Consider the following 19350-nt stretch of genomic DNA (forward strand, 5'->3'; position numbering starts at 1 on the left):
CCTATGCACCAATTTTGCCCAAAAGTAAGGGGTGGGCGTTTACTAGGTACTATACCCTTTGCAGGAGCAGTTCCTTTGCTAGAATACAGATATTTTTATCACTTGGCATGGAAGTGTTCAAAGGATGCGTTATTGCACAAATCGTTATTCAAATGATAACGTGCAGGTGAGTGGCCTACCCTTCAAAATGGCCACGGGTGACAGTAGGCACCTACGGTAAAATGGCGTCATGCCGTAACTGCCGCATGTCCCTGTAGTGATATGTGGGATCACGCGGCCGCGCCGTACGACTGACTCTACGACGTGGAAAAGGTGTAACCGAAGCCTCTAGTGAGCGTGTTACGACAATAAAATGGCGTCATGTCGATGTCGTAACTAGAGAATGTCCGGGTAGGATCACGCCGCGCCGTAATCAAAGTATGGCCGAGTGACTCTACGACGTGGAAAAGGTGTAACCGAAGCCTCTAGTGAGCGTATTACGACAATAAAATGGCGTCATGTCGTAACTAGAGAATGTCCGGGTAGGATCACGCCGCGCCGTAATCAAAGTATGGCCGAGTGACTCTACGACTAGTGGAAAAGGTGTAACCGAAGACTGCAGTGAGCGGGTTACGACAGTAAAATGACGTCATGCCGTAACTAGAGAAATTCTGAATCGCATTACGACTTGAAAAAGGCGTAACAGTAGCCTCTACCTATGATATTTGAGGTAAAAAAACGGGGCCGAAACGTCTTAGGGCCGAAACATCCTGAAATGGGCCGAAACGTCTTAGGCCCGAACCGTCTTAGGGCCGAAACGTCCGGCATTCACCGAGACATACCCAGTGCCAGGGACTCCAAACCCGATGTCAAATGTTTTACGTTTTCATGTCGCGATTAGATCTAAAAAAAATCAGCGTGATAATATAAGATGTTTGGTGGCTTGTTGACAGACCAGCTTTTTTGTTGGTCCAAGGGGACCATATCGTCTTTTGTTTCATCTTTATCATTAAGTCTCTGCACAGGACGCCCCAGCCACAGGACAGCTACCACCTGCTATCCAGACCACAGCAGGTGGTCATCTTCCGCCTGAGAACGGGACACAACAGACTTAACCAGCATCTCCACAAGAAGCTGCATGTTGTGCCCTCCCCCATGTGTTCTTGTGGGGAAGCAGAGCAGGACACTGCCCACATCCTACGAGACTGCAGGAACCACCAGGTGCTGAGAGAGGAAATCTGGCCAATGCCGGAGTCCCTGCACAACAAGCTGTACGGGCCAGTGGCTGCGCTGCAGAGGACCACTAATTATATCTCAAGATCTGGACTCCAAGTGTGATCGGCGATCGAAAAGAAGAAGAAGAATCTTTATCGACCAAGGCCGAAGGCCGCGGTTGATAAATATGAGACAAAAGGCGATATGCTCCCCGAGGACCAACAACAAAGTGCTGGTCTGACAACAAGCTACCAAACATCGTTTTTGTCATCATTTTGGTTGTGCAACAAAATGCACAATAACCCACAGGGAGACGAGTTTGTAGAATCCAACTCCGGGCCACAAAGCATCGTCACAGTAGCACGAGATAACGTCAAACTTGTATGTGACGTCAAACGTAGCTTGTTGACGCTTTTCTTCCAGTCTGAAAATGTATGTATAGCTGCGATCATACCTGTGAATTCAGTAAGTGTTGAGCATATTTCTTTTCTTTTAAGTGTTTATGACTTTTCGTTGTGGATTTTGCGATTACAGAGATAAGTTGCAAATTGACCATGAGTCGCCGCGGTAATTATCAACATTGATTGGGTCTTTGAGAGTGAATGCTTACAATCGTTGTCCTCGGAAACACAAATCCAAAGCCACGATGGTTCCACACATCAATCAGCCTGATTGGCTTTTACTTTGACAATCCACATTTCACATGAAAGCTCAAACCCATTCACCACCGAGTTATTGCATGGGGAACATGAGATTTATTTACCAGGTGTTTGTGAATGAAAACTCGTGAAAATGATGACAATACCATTTATCCTACATACGTTACCCGTGAGATAATAATCGTTCAAATCACACGTGTGTATATCATGTAAATGAGGTCATGTCAAGCAAGTCTGGCAGGGACCTGTTTTTCCACTGCTTATGATGCCAAAATCACCGAGACAAACGTCATTATAGAAAAAAAAATTGCGCTCGCAAATTACCCTCGATGAATTTATAGAACTAACAGTAACACGTCACGCCACACTTTCAGAGTGCCGTTTCTTTGCTTTGACGTAATAGATTGCACGAGGCTTTGGAAGAGATCGAGGTTCCAAAACAAGCGTCTTCAATTTAGCCGCCTCGACTGCAGGACATTTTCAGTAAAATACACGTAAGTACAGTATGTAGGATAAACAGAATACTACATGGCTTGCTGTGTCGTACCAGATTTACACTCGTTGCTTTTTCAAATAGTGAACAGCTCACTTTCGATCGCAGTTCAATATTTAAAAAATCAACTCGTGTAAATCTTGTACGACACAGCAAGCCATGTAGTATTCTCTATTTCTTATGCTAAAGTAAACAAACGGTTTGATCGGGTTCATTAGAAATACTTATTTCTAGTATTAACTTCGAATTCATCACTGGGAGCAACACAGAGAAATACCCAGTAGCTTCGAAAACGATGTTGATCGCTCGCATTCACTGATTCAGTGTTTACGTTTTTCTCTGGCGATTAAAATTCTGTAACGTGTTAAAAAGTTGTTCTGAACCAGCCTCAATGGAAGCTGTAACCCGTATCCTAGCCCTGGATGAAGAAAGTGTACTCGAAGCAACTGCACAATTTATTTCTAAGGCACTAAACATGCGCAAAAAGAAACTAGATGAGTCAAGCTGAAATGATGAATAATGTAATTTTTAGGTACGCAAATGTTGGACTGGATGGTCTTCTCATTTAAATCGGGTTGCGTGTACATGTATACGCGTGGATTTACACGTGTGCGTGTGTAGTCTATATAAGGCCAAAAAAAAAAATTGTCTGTTTAGGGTAACCCGACCGACCCTATCGATTTGGCGCCGACCAAAAAACTTTTTGATTTCAAAAAAAAAAAAGAAAAAAAAAGAGGTAAAAATGCTAAAAAGAGACATTTGGCGTTTCTTTCTCTCCCTTTCTCTCTGTTTTATTTATACATTAGTTTTGAAACATGTATTCATCAAATATAAGAAGTGAATGTTCAGCCAACATAGCATTTACACACACACACACACAAAAAAAAAAAAAAAAAAAAAAAAAACCTACCTACCTACCGACCCTACTTTTTTTGGTCATGTTACCCTAAACAGACAATTTTTTTTTTGTGGCCTAAGCGTATATGTGTGTGTGTGTGTGTGTGTGAGTGTGTGTTTAACAGAAAGCAAAAGATCTTCCACTGCATCCGACATACTTTTCAGCATTTCGTTTGCACTTTTTCTACTATCGTAATGGACGTGGTCCGAACAATGGAGTTCCTTGATGTGTGGGACTTGCAGATCTGTCAAAGTGTCCATGAGCGAAGGAAACTTGGTGAAAGGAATGTTCTCCATCACCATCCAGTGCACTGTCTTCACTAAAACAGCAGCAGCCTCTTCTTTTGCCGTGAACATTTTCTGCTGCACCTGATCGTGGTCTTGTAGTAACCCTGGAACAATATGGGCTGTCTGATGGTCATTAGTCTTGCTATGATCCGCGAGACTGCTTGTTCTGAAATTCGAGCAGCCACGTGTGAAGCTGTTGTTTCGGTTTGCTGAAATGCACACTGTGCAAAACATCAGTTTTCTCTCGCCATCGAAATTTAGCCATGGATAAAGTTTAAGCCATGAAGGCACAAACATCCGTGGTGGTGTCGTCGCCGTTTTCGTACTCACAGTCACAGTGGGTCCGGTCACAGTCACATTTGACGACTGATCATGATCTGACTGTCAAACACAGCTTGGGTTGGTCTTTGTCCGGTTTCAATTTCTTCGCAGGCGGCATGATCGCATTCGCAGTTTCTAGAATCTATACAACCGGAAGTTGAACTTTCGGAAATTCTTAAACTGCGCGGTCTTCAAACGGCGAAGTTACTAAACCAAACAACAGAAGACGTTGCCGATTCGGAGATTATGAGACGTATCATCTGATGCCTGATCTAAATAAACGGATCAATGTTGCCATGTCCGACGTGACAATAAAACGATCGGTCAGTGTCCGTCTCTGACATAAACTTATCGGACATTTGTCCGCCAGAGACACAAAGTACCGGTCATTAGACCAAGGTATCCGGCCGAGGGCCGACCCCTGGGAACATCACTGTAATCCGTGTATGAAATACGAAAAAAAAAAAAGGGGGGGGAAATCATGGGGAACAAAACGTGACAAGAACTCACCTCCATCTCGAATACCGGTAGTCGGTTTTTTAAATTCCGTGAGCACTTGTTTACACAACTCACACTGACATGATCGTCACATTTCTCGGCAGTTTGATTTCATGACACACCCTCACACAGTCACACAGCAACCATGCCGAAGACGAAGCTACTTGCTTACGATGCAGAATACAAGTTGAAAGCGATCGAACTTGCTGAGGGAAAAGGACAAAGGACTTTGCCTAAGTTGAGGTGACTGAAATTTCTAGCAACAGGTGCTAGGATCCCGGACGAGCCCCCAAATGTTTCAATTTTGGTGTGCCCTATCGGCCCCCTGCGCCCTTATAACCCGGAAAATACGGTAAAGTACTATTTTCTCTAAAAGTTTTCAAAAAAAGTTCACAAAATTGCAAAAACAAAGAGCTACTCTTGCAGGAGAGCACTGTAGCACAATTCAGTATTTACTGTACAGTAAAGTGGTTTATCAATATCACTTTCAGCACCCCTGTTTGTTAAAATGAGTTGTTTGCGTTAACCAAAGAATGAAAGATGCACACACTGATGCTGGTGCAACATCAGTCATCAGGGGAGTTATGTATGAATGACGTCTAAACGTTCAGACGGCGTGCAAACAGCGAGTGCCGCCAACCGCGAGGTACACAGTATGCACGAGTGGCGACTACACGCATGTACCACCGAAACTGGAGGTCGTCTAAATGGTTTACACGCCGACTTTAGCTAACAAAATGGCCATTTTTATGGTTGCGCCATAATCGTTGTTTTTTTAAACAGAACACAGTCATTGGCAGTGCTGGACGAAAAAGAGAATTTGCCTTGTCATATTATTTTGGAACCGACGTCGAAAAGCGAAGACATCTTAAATTCGTTTTAGCTCAAAGTAGCACTGACCCATGTTTCACTCGTGCCGTTTTTGACTTTCAGCTTTTACGCGACAGGCACCCTCTTGCTTGTTTAATCTTTTGCGTTTCCATTTCTCCACTCTCTCCATCTCTGAATAGTTGAACTCGCTGCGGGAGGATGTTATCGAATGACTCTAGCGTATGGCGGTATGCGCAAAGGAAGGAATTCCTCGTTTTAAAAATAGATTGACTGGTGACCTTGCTTTCCACGGCAACTTTAAAGTCGGCGGTCAAGTCGTCACCCGTGCATACCGACTGAGCGCCTGCTTTCCACGGCACGTTCTTGGGTGCATCTCTGCCGGCTACACGCCGGCAGCCGGTTTTTGGTTTCATCGTCTGCCGATGTTTTTGTTCCAGGAGAGTTTTTTTTTTGCATTTTAAATACTAGAAAAGCTGGACCCCAACTTTTGCCGGTTTTTGGAATTTTCCAGGTTGCACCCATGCACGTTGCAAGTCATGACTTCGCTGTACACAGCGTGTACTTTACACGACACCCATACACTTTCCAGGCTCTTGTTAGTAGCTTTCCAATTCCATTATTTTTCGATAACTTTGAAAATAAAATGAAAGACGAACAAACATTTAAATTTCAGGATGATGTTCGCAACTCCTGACAAGATGTGGAAGGACAGGGCAGCCAGTGCGAGCTCCTCCCCTGCGTCATCAAGCAGTGGCAGCAGCAGTCATCGTCTTCCTTCCCACAATCTTTTTGAAGTGCCTCACGATCGCATGCACTTCCCTGTCTTCAGTCCCAACATGTTTAACTTGCCGGACACTCCTGGCAGATCAGAGGTTAGTTGGCTGTATTTTTTGTTTGCTTGTTCAATGTGGTGGATGCATGCGAGTTTTTCTCACGCAAGAAAAAATTATAAGGTTACACTTTCAGTAACCTCTCACCCCATTTTAATTTTTACACTTAGTCAAGGTTTGACTAAATGTTTTAACATAGAGAGGGAATCGAGACGAGGGTCGTGGTGTATGTTTGTCTGTGTGTGTGTGTAGAGCGATTCAGAGTAAACTACTGGACCGATCTTTATGAAATTTGACATGAGAGTTCTTGGGAATGATATCCCCGGACGGTTTTTAAAAAAAGTTTTGATAAAGGTCTTTGATGACGTCATATCCGGCTTTTTGTAAAAGTTGAAGCGGCACTGTCACACCCTCATTTTCAAATCAAATTGATTGAAATTTTAGCAAAGCAATCTTCGACGAAGGCCGAACTTTAGTATTGCATTTCAGCTTGGTGGCTTAAAAAATAATTAATGAATTTGGTAATTAAAAATCAGAAACTTGTCATTAACAATTTTTTTTAAACGATCAAAAAACAATTTCATCTTATTCTTCGTCCTTTTTGGATTCCAAAAACATATACATAGTTATATTTGGATTACAAACAAGCTCTGAAAAATAAAAATATGAAAATTATGATTAAAATTAATTGTCCGAAATCGATTTAGAAACAATTTCATCTTATTCCTTGTCGGTCCCCGATTCACAAAACATATAGTGGATTAAAAACAAACTCAGTACACTAAAAAGAATAGAGATACAGAAAAGCGCGACCATTACCGCACTATTCTGGCTTGTCGATTTCACTGCCTTTGCCATGAGCGGTGGACTGACGAAACTACGAGTATGCGGTCTTGGTGAAAAAATGCAGTACGTTCAGTTTCATTCTGTGAGTTTGACAGCTTGACTAAATGTTGTTATTTTGCCTTACGCGACTTGTTGTTCCTGTATCAGTGTATACCATAAACTTTTTTGTTTTTGAATAAAAACAAATATTAAATAAACAAGCACACACACAGTGAGTGAGTGACTCACAGTGCAGCATATGACATCTGAATTTATCTTACCTGCCTTACCCTTTGAATGTTGAATGTTCCATTGTTTTTATACATGTGTTTTTGTGTATGTTCTCTGAGCCCTTCACAGTCACACACACATTATAGTTTTTCGATTAAGTCCGTAAAAATATCTAGTTGGGTTGTATTGTACTCAAAATGTGATTAAAGATGTTTAAAAAAACAAAAACAAAAGTCCGTAACTTTATCTGCATTGGTACAAATCTGGCAGGACATTTTGGGCTGAAAACAGTTCCGATGGTATGCATGGTATTGATAACGGCTATTTTCAGGGTTAATTGCTTTGTGTGACCTCCTTGGTGAATTACTAGTTCTGTACTACATGTACATAATACTACATTTTTTTTGCGTCTTCTTCTAGTGCATACATGATGCATGGATGCACAGTTTTGGGAGCCCTGTATTCTTTTTGCCTTCTGGGTGATACCAGTTTATAATACAAGCTGATCTTGTGCGGTCACTGGTATGATATCTCTGAGGAGCCTGTGTAAATACACACATGAAGATGAACTTGTTGTTGCCCTTTATGTGCAGGAGACATTTCAGTGGAACCTGGAGCACATAGCAGAACTGCGACCGATCCACATTGATGAAAAGGAAATACGACGACAGATGTCGCAACACAGGTACCGCACTTTATTATCAAGGAATAATCGGCCACAAGAAATGTGTGCACATAGTTTTCTTTGATTAGAGGTTGACATTTTCACGAGAGAAATATCTCCAGACACAATTGTATTTTATGTTGCTGTCAATGTCATCTCAGAACTTCTTCTTTTAAATCACACCCATGCATTTCTGTTCATTGTTTTTGCATCGTGCTTTGCAGGTGTCCCTATGTGTGTGTATGATTTAGAAGCTATCAGTATCAGTGTCAAAATAAGATCACCTTTCATTTTTAACTCGCATGCGAAGCAAAAGTGAGTCTATGTACTCACCCGAGTCGTCCGTCCGTCCGTCCATCCGGACGGACGTCCGGAAAACTTTAACGTTGGATATTTCTTGGACACTATTCAGTCTATCAGTACCAAATTTGGCAAGATGGTGTATGATGACAAGGCCCCAAAAAACATACATAGCATCTTGACCTTGCTTCAAGGTCAAGGTCGCAGGGGCCATAAATGTTGCCTAAAAAACAGCTATTTTTCACATTTTTCCCATTTTCTCTGAAGTTTTTGAGATTCAATACCTCACCTATATATGATATATAGGGCAAAGTAAGCCCCATCTTTTGATACCAGTTTGGTTTACCTTGCTTCAAGGTCAAGGTCACAGGAGCTCTTCAAAGTTGGATTGTATACATATTTTGAAATGACCTTGACCCTGAACTATGGAAGATAACTGTTTCAAACTTAAAAATTATGTGGGGCACATGTTATGCTTTCATCATGAGACACATTTGGTCACATATGATCAAGTTCAAGGTCACTTTGACCCTTATGAAATGTGACCAAAATAAGGTAGTGAACCACTAAAAGTGACCATATCTCATGGTAGAAAGAGCCAATAAGCACCATTGTACTTCCTATGTCTTGAATTAACAGCTTTGTGTTGCATGACCTTGGATGACCTTGACCTTGGGTCAAGGTCACATGTATTTTGGTAGGAAAAATGTGTAAAGCATGTGAGTCGTATGGGCTTTGCCCTTCTTGTTTTGCATGAATTGAATCCGTGCAAGCCTTACACCTGTTTGTGAACGGCAAATAATGATACCTGTATCGTGTGCAGCCCGGATGAAGAGGCAGAGCTGCGAGCACAAAGAGCCATCGACTACTACTTCCAACATCACATGGTGGCACCCTCCCCTTGGTCAGAGACTCCCCCTCCACACGTCTTACCTGTCACACCTGCCTATGGTCAAAGTAAGTCCTGTGCCAGTGACTGTCACTGTGTGGTTCCCTCTGAGAGGACAGAAGGTTAGTCGGTCCTCCAGTGAAAATATTTATAGGTTCAAATGTTCTGGGATTTCCTGAACAGGCCAAACAAATGGCCTGAATGGCGGGGTAAAAACGGTCATACACGTACAACTCCACTTGTGCTCAAAACATGAGTGAACGTGGGAGTCTAAGCCCATGAACGAAGAAGAGGAAGAAGAATCGGAAACAACCATCTAATTTGTTTTAGCTTGATCAAATTTGTATTACCTTCTCTTTCACTGGCTTCAGTCCACCATTTCCTATCTGTTTGCATGTGTTGCCTGCGATATGACTCAAACCAAGCTTTGGGACAGATTGTTAGCAGATGTTCTTTTCTAGGATTGATAAGTGTTACCTGTAGGGTCAGTGACTAAGATGGGGGAGGGAGGCTGGCTTGAGGAGGAAGAGGCAATTAGGTTAGAATGTCGACCAGTGTTTTCTTTTATTTGTCTTGAGTTTCTCTTCTCCCACTTGATGTTTGTAAACCATTACATTTTTGTTTACTTTTGTTTTTGGCGCAGGTTACTTTGGGCTAATGGAAGAAACTCCCAACGACAAACAAGGCTCCATACAGAAAGAACTGAAGCAGACTAAGAATGCAAGTGACAGTAAGTCATTTGATAATGAACAGTTTCTTTACTAGTTTTAGTAACCCCAAGGATCCCCACAAATATTGTGTCTTGAGTGGTTGAATTCCTCCTCTGCAGAACTTTAGAAGGTTCCGCCAACGCCTGGAAAACTTCGGAGCCTTTCACAAAAGTGTTATTTGTCATTTCGGTTAGATTTACTTCGTTAATTTACTTTGTCAATGATCCAGCAGAACATTGTGTCGTCATCAAAGTTCAGTCAAGAGTATATTCTTGTCTGTTCCTTATGGAAAGGTAGCAGTTTTTTGGTTGGTTGCAGTGCCATTGTTTGATCGCTTAACTAGACATCATCTGTGGCATTGTGTGTGATTATACGATTTCAACCTGAAAAGCAGTTCTGACACAGGGTATGGCTTGGGCGTCGGTCATCGGTCTTTTGCCTAGGTAAATTCGGAAAAGACCGATAGATAAATGTCTCAGTCAGTCAACGGACCGATTTTCTAAAAAAAAAATTGTAAAATGGTTACTGAAATCGGAAATAGCTGGAACGAAATCAAAATTCGGAAGAATTCCGCAAAAATTGGAAGGGTTGGTAGCTTTTTAGGTTACATTTTTTAATTAGTTTCAATCAAATGCATCACATTTAGCACAACTTTGAATGAAGAAACAAGAACAAGAAAGTTCAAAATCAAATGCAATTTTTTTCCCCTCACAATTTACTGTACATTATCTTCATGAAATGAAACAACCTCTTCAAGACATTGTGCCTTCAGTCTTCTGAAATTCTGCCAGAAGAAGGTTGCATAAACCGAAATATTGCAACTAACTATTGGTTTTTGATCTTTATGATTCTCTATTCTTCATTGTTTTTGTCCTCCCTTTAATTAAACAATTCTCACAACAGCTCTGTAACTGAAATAAGTTTCTCCTCACTGCTGTAATGCATAATGCGCAGTCCCGAGGCGGCAAAAAAGCTTCTTTTTTTGTTGTTGACTGATTGATTTGCAAAATGACTGGTTGCTTCATGGCCGAGTCAGTCAATGGACCTATAGTGGACAAAACCCAAGCCAACCCCTGCTGACATTACACAATAAAGCTTAAAGAAGTGTGTCCCACTCTTTTGAGGTTTAGTGCGCCCCGAGACACACAAATAGCTGTTAATTACTCGGCTGATTATCACAGTGTTACGATTGTGAGTTTAGGACATGCGTTTTATATGTTTAAGTTTTTGTGTGTGTTCCTTTTCAGAATCCTCTCAGACTTTGCTGACACTGCCTGTGGACTTTGACATGGAAAAAGTATTAGGTAGGGTTATAATTATTCTTCTAGTTCTTAAGGCTAAGTTATTTAATCTTTAGTGGCTTTTCAACATCTGTTGTTTAAATGCTAGATTTCTACACACAAAAGTTGAACATTTGGTATGTTCTGTGCCTGCTGATGAAGTAGTCGATAGATCACTTCCAGCTCAGCTGTGCAAAACATACAGCAAGGATGTCGCATGAAGTCAGCAGTCCGTGCAACACCTAAACTTATCAAATTGCTGGGGTGGGTAGATAGCACAGTTTGTAGTGGCACTGGCTGGAAACCAGTGTTTCATCAGTGAAAGTCTCAGGGCTTGGAAAATACTCATGCAGAGAACAATTTTTTTCAATCAATCAATCAATATGAAGCTTATATAGCGCGTATTCCGTGGGTACAGTTCTAAGCGCTTGTCGAAGAGTTGTCAACACAGAGTTAAAATCAGAGACTAGGTTCTGTCGCCCAAATGATCTCAAATGGAATTCCCAAAGGACAATAACATTTTTTTTTTTATTATAAAAAAAAACTTTGCTTTATTCTGGCCATAGACCATTTATCCTGGACCGCCAACTAGCTCTCTCTCCGCTCTTTCTCTCTATTACGAGACAGCGGCCTCTCGCATTTAGGAACCTACGCTTACAAGCCTTTCAGAAATCAGGGGGACGTGATATCCGGTGTCGATTGTAAACATGGACGAAGTTGCCGAGGTAAGTTCTGAAAATGCTAAAATAAACTTAGCAAAAGTGCATATGGAACATGTTTTTCGATGAGTTTTGTTAAGGTTAGTTTGGAGTTTGGGAAAATCCAGTTCATTGTCACCTCCCATTGTCACAAATAACTGGAGCATGCTTTCTTTTCACTGTCTTCGAATCGCTGGCCTTTCAAACCGGACGCGACACGCCCCTGAAAGTCGAGAGTCGTAACCTCGAAGGGTCACTTGACGAGTTGGCTGTCCAGGCTATTTGGTCTACGTTCTGGCAGAACTGGTTAACTTGTGGACGATAGAGAAAGATGACACCAATAACAGCCTTAATCTTTTAATAAATTGTAGAAGCTTTTTAGTTTCAGCAAATTTGCCACACACAAAAATATAATATTCTAGAAACACCCTTATGTACACTGATGCAAGGAAAATAAGTCTTAGAGCTTTTGGTTAGCAGGAGTTACCACTCACATTGCTGAGACAGTGCGAACCAACTGTTATGGTTTGTACATTTTTGGACTGTGAGTTTTGTTTTGTTTTTGTTATTAACCCTTACGCTGCCAATCAAAACTTGCGTATGTGCATTCCTGACTGCCAGGGAATATTGGAGTTCGGGGTGTAATAATTCACAAAAATTCTAGTTCCAAACTGGCAGTAGGTAGGTAAGTAAAACCTATGTTATTTTTAAGGGAAATTGAACCAAGAATCTGTTTTTAGTGTCTAATCATGGAAATAATAATTAGTTTGGCTTATAATGATGTTTAAATATGAACTTTTGAAAAATCAGTCCGGCGCATCTTCCGGTGCCTGTGGATCAAACACAGGTGGCTGTTTTGCTCGCTCCAAGAAAGGATTATAATCACTATCATCTACCTGTTTGCAACGAATCGTCCGAAAGAAGATCTCCCCCTTCCCCTGTCAGTATCCATAGTCATTTGCACCCCCTGTAGCGTCAGTCCGGCTTTGTTTTTCCCTACCGTAGCCCGATCGACTTCCACCGTTTGCCATTTTGACGAGTCGAGATTTCTCTCCCCTATCCTGTCGCCAAGGCCGAAAATAGCCTTCAGACGCAAAACTGCATCACCATTTATGTTTATTCATGAGAATGAGGTATCCTACCAAGCCATTGGCTGCTATTTTTGTGTCAGCAGTGACATTGCACTTCTGGAAAATCCCGGAACCGTCAAGACGGGTAAACCCGTCCTAAGGCGCTGCGGCTGCACAAGCGCAGGACGGGTATACCCGTCCTAAGGCAGGCAAGTGGTTAAAGTTGCTTATCAGACAGCTGCACACAGATATTGAAGGAAAGTTGTTTTAACTTGAATTTTGTTGCAGTTTTGAGCTTAATGGTGTTGCTTTGCAGTTTTGACCTGAACACTTTTGCTGTTGCTTATCAGTATGTTGTGTGCACAGGTGACTACCTGACATACCAGGAGGGAGAAGACAATAGCGGAAGGGACAGTATGAGCTCTTCATCGCTGAGACGCAAACTCTTTTTCAATGCTGATACCAGCTCTATCCTCAGCCCTGTCAGGTACCCTCTAAACACAAACATGTTATGTTGAAGTCCATGCGTGTGTGGGTGTTTTGTAATGAAGTAAAGCATGTATTTTAATGTTTCTCGATTACCTGAATAAGGAGGGGTCCGTCTGCAGTAAATTAAAATCACTTTATTAACAAGAAACCCTATCAGTTATACAGTAAACTATCACAATATCGCGGTCTTTGGGGTCAAAAGAATTAGACCGTGATATGTAATATGTATTCACATTTTCTAACATTTATGTTTTAGCTGACCTACTGCATGTCCAGGGTTTACCCCTTGAACAAGAAATTACTCTCTTGGACTTGTACAACAGGCCTCAAGGTTCACACTACTTCATCCCAACTCCACGTACACCACTGTGTTGAAGTGAATTAGTATTTCATTTGTTATAGATCTAAGAACTTTCTATTTTGTTTGGCTGTATTCTTCTTAAACCCTGTGCATGGCCAATTTTTTCGAGAGCCCATTACTGTGGTGATCTAGGTCACGCTTTAATGGACCTGTGTGCTTGTTGCAGGACAGGACAAAGATCCCCAGACCATGTGTCAGCCGCCCTGTGCACCCCGCCACACCCCAAGAAAAGCACGCCTGAGTGGGAGAGAGGGTCACCCATAAACACTCCATCTTCTGTAAGTGTCTCCCTCACACTGCTTGTGCTTTTCAGCTCTCATGCCTGTGTGCAAGTCTTCTCACTTCTTCTTTGTTCGTGGGCTGAAACTCCCACGTTCACTCATGTTTTTGCACGAGTTGGTTTTTACCCTGCCATTCAGGCAGCCATTCACCGCTTTCCAGGGAAGGCATGCTTGGTATTTCTGTGTTTCTATAACCCACCGTATGCAAGTAAAGTTTTATTTCTATGCAGGGATTGTGCTAGCTTTTCAAAACCCACTTGCGGCAAATGCAACGAAGGGGAAAAATGCGTCACCGAGCAATGTTTTTGTATTTATGCACGAGAGTTGTTTTCATCGCCAAAGATGTAATAATCATACAACACAAGCTTAAGATTTGGTGTGTCTTATAGCCAAGGGTATGCTGTTCATATGCATGGCATCTATGCATCGTGATGAAAAAGCAACAACGTGTCAGCAAGTTTTCAAAAAAGCAATATTCATGCATCAACACAATTTTCGTTTAAGTCTGTTCAATTTACAAACAACGATCTTGCCTGTAGATACTGTGTGCTTAATGCTTTATAATTAACATGTTACAAATTTATATTTGAATTTCAAATGGCACTTTAACGCTTTATATGCGTTCCTCATCTTTTTTTAGATTTTGACTGCAATATGATTTTTTTCATTCCTGCAATCAGGTGCAGTTTTCATCGAGTCCCATTCATGGACCCTTAGAGGGAGACTACTTCAGAGCCTCATTTGATCATGATGGGCTGGCATCTCCAGAGTTGTCTCCTATTACTGAGAAACACAAAGGTTGGTGTAGATTATGCTTGGTGATATAGCTTTCTGTTTTTGTCATACTTGACTGGAAGGTCACCAGGCATTTTTTGTCCTCAGACCTTCCTTCCTTTTACTGGTTGTTTTGACAAAAAGAAAGAATCCCCCCCACTTCAAACCATGTGGTTATGAGAGAGAAAACAAAATTCAACTTAAATGTCTAAGTCTGTACATACAGTAGAACTCCTCCTTAGCGACCCCCCTGTTTACGACCACCCCCTTTTTACGACCGATTTTGCTACCACGGATGCATTCTACTATATAATGAACCCCCAGTGAACGACTCGCCCCAAAACGCGACTTACGACCGAGCTTTTGGGGATGAATTACGACTTTCGCGCATTTGTAGTCGAGCAGACGAAAACAATACATCATAACATGGCGGCTCTTGCTCCTCGAACTATCGCGAGACGAAAAAAACAACTAAATCTCGCGCACGATAGAATCCGCGGCGACTTCCTTAGGAGTCGGGAAGACACAAATCCTGTGTATCGTCAAGGATAATGACCCAAAACGCGACTTACGACCGAGCTTTTTGGGAGGATTTACGACTTTTGCGCAAATTTCGAGCAGACGGAAACGCAACATGGCGGCTCTCGCTCCTCCAACTATCGCGAGAAGAAATAAAAACAAAATCTCGCGCGCGCGAGATCCTGATACATCCGGGTTTTTGACTCACATGCGAAGCAAAAGTGAGTCTATGTACTCACCCGAGTCGTCCGTCCGTCCGTCCGGAAAACTTTAACGTTGGATATTTCTTGGACACTATTCAGTCTATCAGTACCAAATTTGGCAAGATGGTGTATGACGACAAGGCCCCAAAAAACATACATAGCATCTTGACCTTGCTTCAAGGTCAAGGTCGCAGGGGCCATAAATGTTGCCTAAAAAACAGCTATTTTTCACATTTTTCCCATTTTCTCTGAAGTTTTTGAGATTCAATACCTCACCTATATATGATATATAGGGCAAAGTAAGCCCCATCTTTTGATACCAGTTTGGTTTACCTTGCTTCAAGGTCAAGGTCACAGGAGTTCTTCAAAGTTGGATTGTATACATATTTTGAAGTGACCTTGACCCTGAACTATGGAAGATAACTGTTTCAAACTTAAAAATTATGTGGGGCACATGTTATGCTTTCATCATGAGACACATTTGGTCACATATGATCAAGGTCAAGGTCACTTTGACCCTTATGAAATGTGACCAAAATAAGGTAGTGAACCACTAAAAGTGACCATATCTCATGGTAGAAAGAGCCAATAAGCACCATTGTACTTCCTATGTCTTGAATTAACAGCTTTGTGTTGCATGACCTTGGATGACCTTGACCTTGGGTCAAGGTCACATGTATTTTGGTAGGAAAAATGTGTAAAGCAGTTCTTAGTGTATGATGTCATTGCTAGGTTTAAAGGTCAAGGTCAAGCATGTGAGTCGTATGGGCTTTGCCCTTCTTGTTTCTGCATGCTATCTTGTCACGACGACTGTCTTGTTGACAAACGAAGATTCGCGAAAGAAAAAGAAAAGCGCCGACTCTTGAGTAGAGAGCTAATAAAGTAATCGCTAATCGAGCGAAGTGGCAATCCGCGGTGACTTCCTTGGGAGTCGGGAATACGAAAATCCTGTGTGTCGTCAAGGATAATGACTCCGTGTTATCTAGATGGTGAGAAGGATAGCGAAGCGAAAGTACGCAAAGAGAGGAGCCTGTACGAAGACCTCAACGATCGTGGTCAAGTTTAGCGATGCAAGGCGACGAATCATTCATATGAGCGGAAAGATGATGCGGGAGAAAAGTCGTTATGCTTTCTATCGAGTTAGGACATTCGGATTTTACTGGTTGCGTCACAATGTCAAATGTGCTTCACTCAGCGGGGAGCGAGCATTACGCCATGAGTAAATTTTCTTTGAAATTTGAGTTCAAGTTGTTCTGCTGTAATGTGTTTGGGTGTGTGTGTGTGTGTGTTTTGATATGACAGTAAACAGCAACTGTGTGTTTGTGTGTAAACATGACAGTACACACACTGCAACCAAATTCATGACCGACCGGCCAAAAACTCAAACCCCCCTTTTAAGACCCCCCCTTTTTACGACCTAATTTTCAAGGTTTTTCCAAAGTCGTAAACGGGGGGTTCTACTGTACTTCATAATAAGATGCACACTGAGTTTTGGATGTGATATTACACACGAGTTCTCTGAGTATTTTCCCCTGGACCTAGGTAGCTGTTGATTCTTTTGTACTGTTTCAGCTGGGCCAAAGAATGTGGTATGTTAAAACAACCACGGTAGAAAGATATACGATACCGTATGATTGGTTAAAGTCTTTACCGTATTTTACGGACTATAAGGCGCAACTTTTTTTCTCAATCTTGACCCCTGCGGCTTATTGAACAGAAGCGCCCTGTGTGTTGTTAAAATAGCAATCCCTGGCCAAGTTTCATCTCAGACATCAAAGAGACCGCCTGAGTACCGGTCAAACAACTTGTGATAATGCATGTTTCAGCTACTAGTACTACCCTGGCCAAGTTTTTTCTCAAGACATCGAAGAGACCGCCCCATAGGTTAAACTGGGTCACTGACCCGGTGCAGGGAGTGCTACCGTGGCCAAGTTTCCTCTGAAGACATCAAAAAGACTCCCCCCCCCATAGATAAAACTGGGTCATTGACCCCGGGGAAGAAGGTCCTGTCTATAAACAAGGCCACCCAGCTGTCACAAAGGACCTGCCTTTGGTCTCGCGCACACCAGTGTTTCTTCTCAGACATGAAAGGAGACCGACCCTCTCAAAGATCATAGATAAAACTCGGTCATTGACCACGGTGCAGGGAAAGTTTCCTCTCTCAGATTTGACAGGGGAACCACTTCTCATAGCTAAAACTCGGGGAAGAAGGTCAGTGTCTGTAAACAAGGCCACCCAGCTATCACTATAGACCTGCCTTTGATCTCCACTCCGTAGACTCCTTCGCAGCGGTGTGTTGCGTGCCGCACGGGTGTTTGCACCCCGCACGCTGGAGCGGTAAGTTGAGTGGGGTTTGTGTCTCGATAAAACAGCTTCTTCTATAAACATTTCGTAACTTTGCACATTAAGATATGTCTTGTTAGATCTGTTAGTGTTTCTTCTACACGCCGATGTACTTTTTGGGTGCATATTTTGTATATTATAGCCGTGATTCTGTAAAATATCACGCCTGTAACTGCACAGAAGCAAATTTCTACTGAGTCGTTTTCGTCCGTGCCCGTGTCCGTGCCCGGACGCTTAACTGTCTTGGTAGGCTGTTAGTTTTAGCTGCTTTAGCGGCTACTGCGCTAGTGCTAAGTTTATTTTCTACTAAGATTCTTCTTCCGTTCTGGACTTAGAATTCTACAGTAGTCGTATTCGGTGGCCGCCTTTTGGTAGCCGTCTTTTATCCTAGCATGTTGTGTTCTATTGAGATGTTTACGTCCTTTCTAGGGATGTAAACTCCCTTGGTAGGCTGTTGTTTAGCTTCCTTACGAAGCTATTATTATTTTGCTAGTTGATTATTCGGCTGATTTTTAGGTCCGTTCCGGACTTAGTTAAAGTTTCAGTAGTTTTTGTTAACCTCTTGTCAGCATCCGTTTTCGGCAGCTGCACTTCCAGTTAGACTGGTATGTTTGGGTCCGTGCTCGGACTTTGAACATTTTGCCAGTAGCATGTTGTTGTAGCTACTTTTTGTGGCTTGTTTACTAGTGCTAGTTCCGGTTCTGCTGAAGTTTACGTCCTTGAGACTTTGTTACTTTTCAGTAGATTACTTTCTCACGTCGCCGGCAGGGCAGGTAGTGAGAAAAGACGGGGGGGGGGGGCTTCCTCGTCTTCTGCCAAGAGCCCCATGGTACATGTTTCTGATCCTAAGACTAACACGGTCTTTTCTGTGCCTATTTCGGCGCCGGAAGAGACTCCGTCCGACTCTCAGACGTCAGTTTCGGCCGCTTGTGCGTCCGTTTCTCTCCCTTTGTTGACACCAGAGCCTAGCGCTCTGGTGGCTAGTCTTATTGCTTCTTTGCTTACAGAGATCCGTACTTCCGGGGGCGTGCGTCCCTCGCTTGTTGGCTTCGATGGTGACGACGGCAGCTTCGGATTCCGGACGTTTTTACCCGGGTCCTCGCCGCTCACTGGCGTTTCCGGAGCGTCGGCCCAGTCTTCTGGCGCCCGTGTGGATTCCACTCGCTGGGACAAGTTTCCCTTCGTGGCCGGCCTCGGTGGCTTCCGCTTGCGGGAGTGCACCTGAGCATGTCCCTTCGGGGTACGCGGCCAGTACAAGGTATGTGCTTGCAGCAGCCGTTTTCGGCAGCTGCTCTTCCGGTTCCCGGAAGTAGTGCCTCGTCGGTTAGCGGACAGCCCATGGTCCCATCCGGCTCGAGCAGCGCTATACGTCAGCAGTCGTCCGCGACAGCTGCTTCCAGCTTCGGCCGGAAGTGAGAGGTTCACCGGCTAGTGCACAGGCTACTGTCACGTCTGGTTCGAGCTTCGACTTACGTCAGCAGTCGTCCGCGACAGCTGCTTCCAGCTTCGGCCGGAAGTAAGAGGTTCACCGGCTAGTGCACAGGCTACTGTCACGTCCGGTTCGAGCTTTGACTTACGTCAGCAGTCGTTCGCGACAGCTGCTTCCAGCTTCGGCCGGAAGTAGAGGTTCACCGGCTACTGCACAGACTACTGTCACGTCCGGTTCGAGCCTTGTCCTACGGCAGCAGTCGCCCGCGACAGC

At 43.0% G+C, this 19350-nt stretch overlaps 1 protein-coding gene across 5 annotated transcripts in view; it reads left to right on the forward strand.

Moving 5' to 3' along the window:
* Positions 1-19350, forward strand: part of LOC138970938 (protein aurora borealis-like) — a 43648-nt gene that overhangs the window by 15025 nt on the left and 9273 nt on the right. For 4 of the 5 annotated variants that reach the window (XM_070343521.1, XM_070343523.1, XM_070343525.1 and 1 more), the window contains exons 2-9: positions 5855-6053; positions 7661-7752; positions 8855-8988; positions 9564-9650; positions 10878-10934; positions 13045-13165; positions 13695-13806; positions 14490-14607. In XM_070343521.1, coding sequence (XP_070199622.1) covers positions 5855-6053; positions 7661-7752; positions 8855-8988; positions 9564-9650; positions 10878-10934; positions 13045-13165; positions 13695-13806; positions 14490-14607 — 920 coding nt within the window. Of the gene's footprint in view, positions 1-2271; positions 2348-5854; positions 6054-7660; positions 7753-8854; positions 8989-9563; positions 9651-10877; positions 10935-13044; positions 13166-13694; positions 13807-14489; positions 14608-19350 lie in introns of those variants that run through there. The other variant, XM_070343526.1, reaches the window with a different exon arrangement.

Source organism: Littorina saxatilis, linkage group LG7, assembly GCF_037325665.1.
Source record: "Littorina saxatilis isolate snail1 linkage group LG7, US_GU_Lsax_2.0, whole genome shotgun sequence".
Taxonomy (NCBI): Eukaryota; Metazoa; Mollusca; class Gastropoda; order Littorinimorpha; family Littorinidae; genus Littorina; species Littorina saxatilis.